Source organism: Lethenteron reissneri, chromosome 16, assembly GCF_015708825.2.
Source record: "Lethenteron reissneri isolate LAM-NWPU_2019-01 chromosome 16, ASM1570882v1, whole genome shotgun sequence".
NCBI lineage: Eukaryota > Metazoa > Chordata > Hyperoartia > Petromyzontiformes > Petromyzontidae > Lethenteron > Lethenteron reissneri.
The window spans coordinates 10,987,278-10,999,678 of NC_083794.1; the positions used below are offsets into that span (position 1 = coordinate 10,987,278).

Consider the following 12,401-nt stretch of genomic DNA (forward strand, 5'->3'; position numbering starts at 1 on the left):
CTGTTGCGTGTAGTCACTTTAAGATGTTTCTTGTTCACGTTTTTGTTTGTTGCGGTTGCACCCGAGTCAAGATCCGCATTGCTCACAGGGTTATACCTAATACATGAAACTGAAACTGAAAACACACTGGGCCAGACGTCTTGAAAAGATGAGCCACCCGCACTTTACCCCACCAGACGCAACCTGCCGAGTCGACTAACCGTTAAACAAATGTTTATTTGGCCAGGTAAGGCCCACACTGAGCTCGGTGGCTCTTTTTCAGGAGCGACCTCGCCACAAATGATAGCTCAACCAAGTGGCTTTTTCATCACGTGGAAATGTATAGCGGCCAAATACTCTGAACGCACGACGTTGACTCTGAATATGGAGGGGAAAAGCAGAAGGCCCGGAGAAAAATCCATGCAACCATAGGGAGAACATACAAAGTCTAAATATACAGCAGCAGGCGTCAGGGTCGGGATCGAACCCACGACCTCCTGCGTACCAGGCGAGGTAGTTAACATCTCCTAGCTACCGTGATGATAATGATGAGAGAGCGAAAGACACGCAAACTCCAAATATACAGCAGCAGGCGTCAGGGTCTGGATCAAACCCACGACCTCCTGCATACCAGGCGAGGTAGTTAACATCTCAAAGCCACCATGATGATGATGATGATGAGAGAGCGAGAGACACGCAAACTCCAAATATACAGCAGCAGGCGTCAGGGTCGGGATCGAACCCACGACCTCCTGCATACTAGGCGAGATAGTTAACATCTCCTAGCCACCGTGATGATGATGATGAGAGAGCGAGAGACACGCAAACTCCAAATATACAGCAGCAGGCGTCAGGGTCGGGATCTAACCCACGACCTCCTGCATACCAGGCGAGGTAGTTAACATCTCGCCCATTGGGCGGGCAAAGGAGAGGGGAGGGAGGGGAAGTGCTTAGGAGACTCCGACTCGTTGTTTCACGTGCCAGAAGTCGCGGATAGAATCGGCGACCTCTGGATCACAAGTCCAGTGTCCTTATTTCGACAGAATCTTTATTTAGATTTGAGGAATCCGATGAGCTATGAAGCTCTTTTGATTTCCACAGACGTCCCAGCGCGTGCTGCCGAACCGTTACATCGTGGCAGCATCCCGAGTCTCAGAACATCTCCATAAACTTCACGAGCGCGCTTATATAGATATATATACTGCATCTTCAAGTGGAGTTTAAAAGCCATCTGCATTTTATCCGCAGTTTGCGGAGGGAGCTGCCGCGAGCGTCATGACTGGATGCTTCTGAATTGCTGCGCTGATAAAGCACAGATGTGTCTGCGAGGCTCTGCGGGTTCTTGCTCTTTTCCTCTCTCGGTGGTATTTCAATTCCCAGTTCCCGTTGAGGGCCCTGGCAGCGAGCGAGCGGTGAATCACCTTGTGCTGAGAGAGAGAGAGGGGGGGGCGCGCCGGAAAGAGGTGGCACAGAAGCAATTCTGACACGGCTTCAATTTGACAGAACTAATAAATACGCATGCACAGCCTTTAAAATAAATAAATATATACACTGCTGGATGAGGGGTTCACCACACCGGAATCGGTCGTGGGGGTTGATTGGCCGTACTTTATTGAGAGGCCGCACTCAGGACACACAAAGTGCTCACCCCACATTCACCACGATACCCTCGCCGATCTCGTCAAGGAGCATCAGCCAGCACGCGCACTCCGATCATCCTCGTAGCAGCAGCAGCGGCAGCAGCAGCAGTAGTAGCAGCAGCAGCAGCGGCAGAAAAAGCAGCAGCGGCGGCAGCAGCTTCTGGCCGGCCATCGAACAAAGACGGTCACTTGCATCGCGCGATTTCAGATGCGCTTCTGCGGCCGTCTGGAACGCTCTCCCGTCCGATATTTGGAAGCCACTGGAGCTACGCACTTTATAAATCATCATCTCGATTGAAAACTAATTTCTGCTTTTTGTGTTCAGTTTGTTGTCCTATCCCCCGCACCTCCGATTATCACGCTTGGCTACGTAGAGTGCGAAAGAAGTTCAACAAACATACTGCGCACACTTCACCACGCTGGTGAGTGCGGGTCGGTGACGGGGATCGGGACAGAACTCGCCACTGATGTCGGCCGTGGCCGGGAAGCGAATCAGCGTCACCACCGCCCCACCGCTCTCGCCATCCAATCAGACATCCGTGCATCTCGCGTCACGTGCCCTGCTGAGAGCGTCCGCGTGTTCACCACGCGTCAGTCACAAGTAAATGTTTAATTTCTGGGGGACTCGAGCACTCGCCGTTCAGCAAAACGGAGTCAATGTTACGCCTCTAAGTATACATTTCTGGCAGCTGACACCACCAACTCACTGCGCTTGAGAGACTAATTCAGGGGGGGTGGGGGGGGGCGGCTAACGCCTGGATTCTCACTGAATATTCCGTTCGGTGCGGTCTCATTTTCGGGACTCGTCCATCGTGAAGCCCAGAGGCACTCAGCCGGCACCGTCAAAGTGTTGACTCGCTCGGGGTCAAGGGTGCGTTTGGTGTCACCACAAACACACCTGGAGTGCCCGCGTCGAAATACGACCTCTGCATTCGGTTCGATGGGTGGAGCGGTGGCGCAGCGGTTAGCGCACTGTCCTATGAACCTGTATGTGCGTTGAACTTCTTTCGCGCCGTACGTATGTGCGGGGGAAGAAGAACAGACTAAACGAATGAGTTTACAATCTGCGTTCAATTCTCGCCCACCGCTGGCCCCAGCGGCGGACGATGTCTCTGGACCAACCAATCACGCCCCCACCGCTTCACCCACTCGTATTGCCAAACGTGGTGAAGTATGGTCAAATAACCCCCAATGGTCGACGCGACGTGGGAAGTCGGCGAAGGGTCTGTGATCTGTATTGCCCGATTAACGCGGTCGGCTACGTACGGCGCGAAAGAAGTTCAACATCCAGAGTTCGTTATTGGCTCCAACGCGCCTTCTGAGAATCGAACCCGAGGCGAAATTATATCCCGAACCAGCGACCCTCTCCTCTCTTTCCCCCTCACCCCCTCTCTCCTCTGCTGTCCTTTCCCCTCTCGCCTCCCCTCTCTCCCGCTCACATCCCCCTCTTCTCTATCCTCTGCCCCCACGTTCTGTCTCCTCCGCTCGCCGTTCTGCCCTCCGTTCCGCTCTTCGTACCGCTCTCCGTTCCCCCCTGCCATCCTCCTCTCATCGCCTCCCGGGTCTTCGCGTCTCTCCTCTAATCGCCACCACCACCACCACCACCTTCCTCCTCCTCCTGTCTCATCTCCCCCTCCCTCAACGTTCCCTCCCTCCCTTGCCCTCTCTCTCTCTCCTCCCACGCTCTCCCACTCCCTCTCTCTCTCTACTACTCCATGTGCGTCTCATTATCGCCAGAGCGGAGGGCCGCGAGTGTCAGAAGCGGCCACGCAGAGGAGGAGGCCTCTCAGACGTGACAGGGCAGCGCGTTTCATCCTGATCCGCGCGAACCCTCGCAAAGTGCGAGCCGCCAACAGCAGCAGCAGCAACTGTACTGTTCATGGGCACCCCCCCACCCCCGCCCCCCCCCCCCGGCAGCGAGAGACGTGCTCGGTGGTAGATGACGGGGGAGCTCTGCATGCTGTTATGAGCTGCCCGTCGGAGGCCGTTGGACTGCCAGAAGGGCTGCGTGCAGAACGAGAGAGTGAGCGAGAGAGTGAGCGAGAGAGAGTGAGCGAGAGAGCGAGAGAGTGAGCGAGACAGTGACCGAGAGAGTGAGCGAGAGAGTGACCGAGAGAGTGAGCGAGAGCGTGAGCGAGAGAGTGAGCGAGCGAGAGAGTGACCGAGAGAGTGAGCGAGAGCGTGAGCAAGAGAGTGAGCGAGAGCGTGAGCGAGAGAGTGAGCGAGAGAGTGAGCAGAGAGTGACCGAGAGAGTGAGCGAGAGCGTGACCGAGAGAGTGAGCGAGAGCGTGAGCGAGAGAGTGAGCGACAGAGTGAGCGAGAGAGTGACCGAGAGAGTGACGAGAGAGTGAGAGAGTGACCGAGAGAGTGAGCGAGAGAGTGAGAGAGTGACAGAGAGAGTGAGCGAGAAGTGAGCAAGAGAGTGACCGAGAGAGTGAGCGAGAGAGTGAGCGACAGAGTGAGCGAGAGAGTGAGCAAGAGAGTGAGCGAGAGCGTGAGCGAGAGAGTGACGAGGAGTGAGCGAGTGAGAGAGAGTGAGCAAGAGAGTGACCGAGAGAGTGAGCGAGAGAGTGTGTGAGAGAGTGACCGAGAGAGTGAGCGAGAGAGTGACAGAGAGAGTGAGCGAGAGAGTGAGAGAGAGTGAGCGAGAGAGTGACCGAGAGAGTGAGCGAGAGAGTGACAGAGAGAGTGAGCGAGAGAGTGAGCGAGAGAGTGAGCGAGAGAATGAGCGAGAGAGTGACAGAGAGAGTGAGCGACAGAGTGAGCGAGAGAGTGACCGAGAGAGTGAGCGAGAGAGTGACAGAGAGAGTGAGCGAGAGAGTGAGCGACAGAGTGAGCGAGAGAGTGAGCAAGAGAGTGACCGAGAGAGAGAGCGAGAGAGTGACCGAGCGAGTGACCGAGAGAGTGAGCGAGAGGTGGGGGTTTACATAAAGCAAAGTTATTATAAAAAAAAAATTACGAAATGATGAACGAAGCAAAGTGCCGACTACACCGAGCATCTTCTTGTTTCCACTGATCGTAAAAAAAGAGAGAGCGAGCGAATGGGGATTGCCTGCGTACGTGTGTGTGGTGTGTGTGTGGCGTGTGTGTGTTTTGTGCGTGTGGTGTGTGTGTGTTGTGTGTGTGTTCGTGTGGGGAGCGGTGGCGCAGCGGTTAGCGCGCCGCGCTACGAACCCGCCGACCCGAGTTCGATTGCCGCTCACGGCCGAAACCGGTGACGATTTTCTGAACCGGTCCTGGGCGTCCCCTAGGTCGACTCAGCTTCAAACGAGTACCTGGTGCGGTGTGTAGTAAACATCGCCACCCTACCCCCTCGTGTGCCGTGCCGGCCTTCATAGGTGCTCGCTAACAGCACTTGCCCCAACAGTCTCTTACAGGCTACACTGGGGAGAGGGGGGGGGGGTAGAGAGCGAGAGAGGGAGAGAGAGAGAGCGTGGGGAGTGCTGAGAGAGCGTGAGGTGAAGTGTGGGGGAGCTGCCTTGGTAGGTAATCTGCGCCCGGTCATCTCCAATGTGTTTCACGTTAGCGGGGGGGGGGGGGGGGGTTCGCCTCTTTAATAAAAACGAAAGAGTTGGAGTCGTTCTCGATTGAACATCATCACGCGGGCAAAGTTAAGATGCGCTACATCTGTAGGGGCCCCACACTTTCAAGGGCCCCACGCTAAATGCTTTCAAGCTATCAATTCCGGTCGAGTGATTCTGCACTTGCTCGATTGCTATAGTACTATACCGCCTTAGGTACTCCCGGCAGCACATGTGTAGTGTGCTACCAGGATAATCCGGCACTGCTTATTGGCCGTGGGCTGGAATGGAACTCGCGTGGCCATGCTTTGTAAGCGCACTGTGCTTATCCACTTGCACCGCCGCTCCCCATACACACAAAGACAAAGATCCCCCGTATAGCCTTCAACAGACTGTTGGGGCAAGCGCTGTTAGCGAGCACCTATGAAGGCCGGCACGGCGCACGAGGGGGTGGGCGGTCAGCACCACGTTCGCCCGTAAGCCTGGTACGCACACTCACAAAGACGAAGGTCCCCGTTATAGCCTGCATGGTACTCCCGGGGCAAGTGCTGCCGGGAGTACCTATGAATACCGATACAAACTTGGCCACGCCGATAGCCGCTGCACGATGTGTCGTGGTATCACGGCGCAGCGCGTCTCCAGCAGGAACGCTATTCGATATTTAGACCAGGTTATTATTATTATATACTTTGGGTTATTATATACTTTGGGTTATATTCGCACGCAAGCAATGGTCGTTGACCGACACACAGCCCTTTGTGAATGGATTGACAAAGTGCTGTAACATCTCATTATCATCATTGAACTGTATATTTAAAAACAAAAAGTTTTGCTGGCTGGCTGGCTTCCTGGCTGACGCACCAGTCCGCGCACATCTGTTGATGACGTCACCGCATCCAAAGCGTGGAGCCGGGTTCGTGCGTGCTGACGTCACCCCCACACCCCCCCCCCCCCCCCCACCTTTCAACCCGGCCAGTACACTGATATAAAACATTTATACATATAGGCAAATGCGACAATAAACTGCACGGAATTAATAAAAGAGAACTAAGAATATTTCATACTATATATTTTTTTAAGTTTTGCTGGCTGGCTGGACGTGACGGTCACGTCTAGAAGTACGTTGCGTGCTGCTAAGTCACTACAACAGTACAGGCTCTCTCCCGTTAATGACACCCCGCCCCCACCGCCCCCCCCCCCCCAATTTTCCTGGAAAGCTTTGCGTCGTAAAAAGCGGGGGACCGTCGGTGCAGTTCTTCTTCTTTCTTTTTAAATCCTTTATATTAAGTTCACTTGCTTGCGTGCTTGCTTGCGCGCTTACGACCGTGCAAATCTTTCGGTCGTTTTTTTAACCCACTTCCCGTGATCCAATCGAGCTGACATTTTGCACACAGACTCGTTGTGCGTGACAATTTCTTTTCGTGAAAATTTTTTTCCAAAATTTTCCACTTTTTAGGAAAAAAAAAATTTCATATTTAATTTCAAATACCAATGTGATAAAAATGAAACTCTTACTCAAGAAAAACAGAAATGAATAATAAAATAAAACCGATGCCACGCATATAAAGGGTTTATAGTGAAAAACTTTGTTTTTACGGGTTAATTTTTATTCCTACTGCTACCACCGCACGAAATGGACAACGGCTCAATCGGCGCAACGTCGATTGAGCCCCCACGCTGCCGCCACCTTGGGCCTCTCGTTAGTTTTCGCTTTGAGAATTTCTTCCCTGGGCTGCCTCGGTGGAGGTTTTTGTTTTTGCACGTGGTGGTGGTGGTGGTGGAGGGAGACGCGCCTCGGCTCCCGATCAAATGTTCGCACTGGGAGTGTCGGTGGCGAGGCGACCCGCTCGTTTATTCTGGAAACAAAATCGCTCTCGGGCCTTACAGCCGAGAGCATCCAGAAGGTTTTTTTTTTGTTAATGTTTAAAATCCCGCGGCGAATAGTCCTTGTGATGTTAATTGTTATTCTTTGGCTCTTTCGGTTAAGTCACGTCTAAAGATAAAATAATAAATTAAATAATAGCATATTACGACGTTTCGATTGCAACACAAGCAATCATCATTAGGCATAAAAGAATAGCAACAAAAATCTAACTAGAAAACTATAGACAGACATACAAGCAGACAGATGTCTTAACCGAAAGAACCAAAGAATAATTCCTGCAGTCACGAAAGCTCCAAAATTAAGATGTTAATTGTTACTTTGGTTTTCACCCAGAATGGGCGGATTTCGCCGAGATCTCGAGAAATCCGTTGTCCGGGAGCGTTATGCGAGAGCGTGCGTGCCAGATTTCCTGTTTAAAGAGTTATTCAGCAAACCTGTCAACCCCTTATCAGTGCCCTACCTTATTAAATACCAACTCAGACCTTATTGGTCACCCCGTGCCCCTTATAAATATCAACGTTAATCCTACAAAGTCCCATCACAAGGGAGAAACACAAACAAATAGGCATTTTTTTGCCCGTATGGAAACGGCTGTGCGCCATATGGACCTGAAAGCTTAATTTCCCTGCACAAAAATACGGGGTAAACCGTATGGGTTGACGCGGTATGCTACTATACATTATACACTACTATACACTAATATACACTACACTACTATACACTACTATACACACACTACTATACACTACTATACACACACTACTATACACTACTATACACTACACTACTATACACTACTATACATTACACTACTATACATTACACTACACTTTAAATGAGCTATATTGAAACGGCTGTGCGCCGTATGGACCTGAAAACTTAATTCCCCTGTACAAGAATACGGGGTTAAACGTTGTGGGTTGACGGGTATGCTATTATACATTATTCCAAACTATACACTACTAGACACTACAACTACTTTGCACTACACTATACACTACTATACACAAACTACTATACACTACACTACTACACACTACTACACACACTACAATACACACTACACCACTATACACTACTATACACACTACTATAAACTATACTACTACTGTATACACTACCCTATACACTCCACTATACATTACACAGCACTATAAAATGAGCCCTATTGGAACGGCTGTGGACCTGAAAACTAAATTTCCCTGTACAAGAATACGGGTTAAACCACGTGGGTTGACACGGTGTGATTCCGTGTTTTCTTACTCTCACTGACGAGCGATCATCGTCGTCGTGATAACGACGGTGATGTCGTTCATTTACCCCTGCAGGAAATAGAGCCTCACCGAGTCTCAAAATTCGTTGCCACGAGGTTTCTGCCACATTGGGATGCTTGGCCATGAATCCCACAAACGAGAGTCAGTCTCTGTGTGGGATGAGGAAAAAGATGCTGGAAGGTGATACTGACGGCTGCTCTGTGCTTCCAGTGTTCAGATGCCTGCTTAAGGCGCGGCTCTGGCTGGAGCACGCCATGTACCACACACATGTCAGTGATGTGCACGTCTTCCTCGGACAAGCCCCTCTCTGTACCAGCGTGGACGGCACCCTCGTGTTCACCTTCTGAAGCGCTCGCTCGTCACCGTGACGTGCGCGATGACCACCACCACCACGTGACTTTTCTTTCGTGTTGTGCGCGGTGCATTTAGCACCACAGCGCGTGGATTTGTAGCGTTTATTTGTTTGTTTGCTGGTGACTTTGTGTGTTTCATATCGGAATTGCCTCCAGCGCTGTTGCTGCTGGCGGCAATAAAAGTTGTTTAAAAATCAAAAGTCTATGTGGGATGGCCATGGAGATCCTGGAGGAAATCCACCTCTCACCCTCGCACCTACAACCCCTTGCTACAAACTAAACTCTCACTATTTTATTTTACCAGGTAAGGCCCACTGAACTGCGTAGCTCTTTTTCAGAAACGACCTGGCCACAAATGATAGCTCAAAGAAGTGGCTTATCACGTGCAAATATATAGCAGCCAAACAATATAAACGCGTGACGTTGATTCTAAATGCGGAGGGGAAAAAACCCGGACAAAAATCCACGCGACCACGGGGAGAGAGACACACAAACTACAAATACACAGCAGCAGGCGTCAGGCTCTGGATCGAACCCACGACCTCCTGCACACCAGGCGATTTAGTTAACATCTCGCCACCGTAGCATAGATGTTAACTTATAAGTGGTGGTCGCCCGCCCATCTCTAAGCACTATCCAGGCTCAACGCCTGCTTAGCTTCTGAGATCCTGACTCTATTCCCGGTGACATTGGCCATACCTATCACACACACGCCGTACATGGTAGTTCACGAGAACAAAACACCCTGCGGTACATCTAGAGGAGTTAGCATCTCGCCACCGCGGTGCCTCTGCATCAACACACAAAGACAAAGATCCCCCGTACAGCCTTAATAGACTGTAGGGGCAAGTGCTGTTAGCGAGCACCTATGAAGGCCGGAACGGTACACGAACGAGGGGGTGGGTGGCCAGCACCACGCCCGACCGCCTTTGTCTCCCCAGTGGCGATGTTTACACACCGCACCAGGTACTCATTTAAGGCTGAGTCGACCTAGGGGAGGCCCAGGACCGGTTCAGATAATCGTCACTGGTGTTAGCCGTGAGCGGGAATCGAACCCTGGTCGCCGGCTTCATAGCGCAGCGTGCTAACCGCTACACTACCGCCTCTGCATCAACAACAACAACAACAACCGTCATTCGCCACTAAGTGGCGGTGACGTCACCACGACGCTTGTGCCAGGCCAAGTGCACCTTGAGGCCACGTGAAGTGTCGAACGCCCGCTGGCAGGAGGTCACGGGGCAGACCCAGCAGGTGCCACGGGTCGACTGACCGAGATGACCGAGATGAGTGGCTGATGCACCACCTGTGCCCCCTACTGTACCAACTTGCTGTGCTTTAGCCACCCGGCGCTCCGCTCGTTGTTGTGAGCGTCGCTCCTCCGCTCTCCGTTGTTGTTGGAGGGCGACTGCCTCCAACTGCCCAGTAGCGTCCTTCACGAGCCTCCTCCACTGAGGCCGATCTTGACACCGCTGGTACCAGTCATCGGCAAGTCCACTCAGCTCCACGTCCTCCTGTACCACATCACTCCATCTCTTCTCTAGCCCGTGCCGCGCCCGTTTAGCCCCCTCGATCCGGCCGAACAAAAGCTGTTTAGGCACGCGGTAGCTGGGCATGCGGGCTACATGACCCAGCATCAACACACGTACACACATGCACACACATACGTATAAAGCGTGTGACGCGTGCGCTACCAGCTGTCTCCGCCTTCGCTCGTCCCTGCCGTCCGCTCGCCGCAGCTCGGCACGGAACGCCGGCGCGTCTGCCGCGTTCTCGCCGGCCGAGGAGGGCCCCCTGGCCAACACCTCCATGAGGTAGGCGATGTAGCTGGTGGCCAGACGCAGGGTCTTGATCTTGGACAGCTTCGTGTCGGCCGGCACGTTGGGAATGCAGTCCCTGACAGGCAGAGGCACAGGAAGAAAGGATCGATGGTAAACGGCGAGTACTTTAACTGTAATGAAGGTTGTTGTTGTTGTTGTTGTTTTTTTTCTGTTGGGTTTGATCGCGTAAGTGTTAATGTGTCTTTCGATTTAAAGCTTTCGTGACTGCAGGGATTCATCTTCTTGGTTCTTTCATTAAAGTCACGTAGAATGGAAATAATAAAATAATAAAAATTTAACATAATACAATACAATTCTCACGACGTTTCGGCCACAACGCAAGCAGCCGTCCTCAGGTGAAGAACAGGTCTGTCGAGAAGACAGAGTCTGAATGAAACAACCCCAGGCTTGGAGCGTTGACGTCCCACCTGATGACGGAGACTTGTGTTGGCTCCGAAACGTCGTGATTTATAATTTTATTGCTATTATGATTTCTATTATATTTATTATTTACTTATTTTTACCTACGTGACTTTACCGAAAAAACCTAAGAGTATACACGCGTAGTATACCATCCTTAGTAGGCAAAGCTACGAGTTGTCCCCCCCCTCCAGCCCCCCCCCCCCCTTGCCAACCACCATGAGATCGACGTTCCACGACACGAGGTGTAGGCAAGCACAGCGACGCTTCTGTAACGATGCGAGTGGGGCGAGAGGAGCCGCGATATCTTCATCTTCTCAATATATATCTCAATATATATAAAAGTTGTGATATTGTGTGTGTTTGTTCAAAATGTTTAGCGTACTTCCCGACATGCAACAAACTTGAAATTTTCCATGTGGGTACTTTCCAGACTGTACACCATGCAAAAATTATAAAAATACACTTTTGTATTTTTTTTGGGGGGGGGGGAGCTCAATAATGCAGAGATTTTTTTGCACGGCAAGATGAGCTGTGACGTCACATCTGTCACGTGACCCGCGCACGTGGAAGCGTAACGCATTGTAGTGTAGTGGGTAGCGCGACGCTGCGTTACGAACCCGGGGGACCCGAGTTCGATTCCCGCTCACGGCCACCACCGGTGACGATTATTTTAACCGGTCCTGGGCCTCCCCTAGGTCGACTCAGCCTCAAACGAGTAACTGATGTGGTGTGTGAACATCGCCACTGGGGAGACAAAGGCGGCCGGGCGTGGTGGATCCGGGTAGTACAGCTCGTATACAATAAGCCGCGGTGCGATCGTGCGAGGCTGATTGCAAATGTTGGGGACCCCACGTGACCGATTGCCCCACCCACAGAGGTGATCACGTGGCGACTACGCCAATGGCCATACAACAAACTACATACATACTACAAACATACTACATACTACAAACATACTACATACTACAAACATACTACAAACCCTGCGCGCACACACAGTCTACGACTACTGTATATATGTATAGCGTAAATGTAACACGTACATTTAACATGGGAATTTCGATTTAAAGCTTTCGTGACTGCAGGGATTCATCGTCTTGGTTCTTTCGGTAAAGTCACGTAGAAGGAAAATAATAAAATAATAAAAATAAAACATACTAAAATAATAATGGCCGAAACGTCGTGAGAATTATTTTATAATGTTTTATTTTTATTATTTTATTATTTTCCTTCCACGTGACTTTACCGAAAGAACCAAGACGATTAACATGGGAAATTGAACACGGTCAATGTAACACAGTAGTAACACGTACATTCAAAACGGTAAATTTAACACGGTAACACGGAAATTCAACACGTTAAATTCAACACGGTAAATTCAACACGGTAAATTCAACACGGTAAATTCAACACGGTAAATTTAACACGGTAAATTCAACACGGTAAATTCAACACGGCAAATTCAACACGGTAAATTCAACACGGTAAATTCAACACGGTAAATTCAAC

At 50.9% G+C, this 12,401-nt stretch overlaps 1 protein-coding gene across 1 annotated transcript in view; it reads right to left on the reverse strand.

Annotated features, from left to right (window-relative positions):
* LOC133343113 (heart- and neural crest derivatives-expressed protein 2-like) overlaps positions 1-12,401 on the reverse strand; it is a 48,282-nt gene that overhangs the window by 6,329 nt on the left and 29,552 nt on the right. The window contains exon 3 of the mRNA XM_061552619.1: positions 10,344-10,545. Coding sequence (XP_061408603.1) covers positions 10,344-10,545 — 202 coding nt within the window. The remainder of the gene's footprint in view (positions 1-10,343; positions 10,546-12,401) is intronic.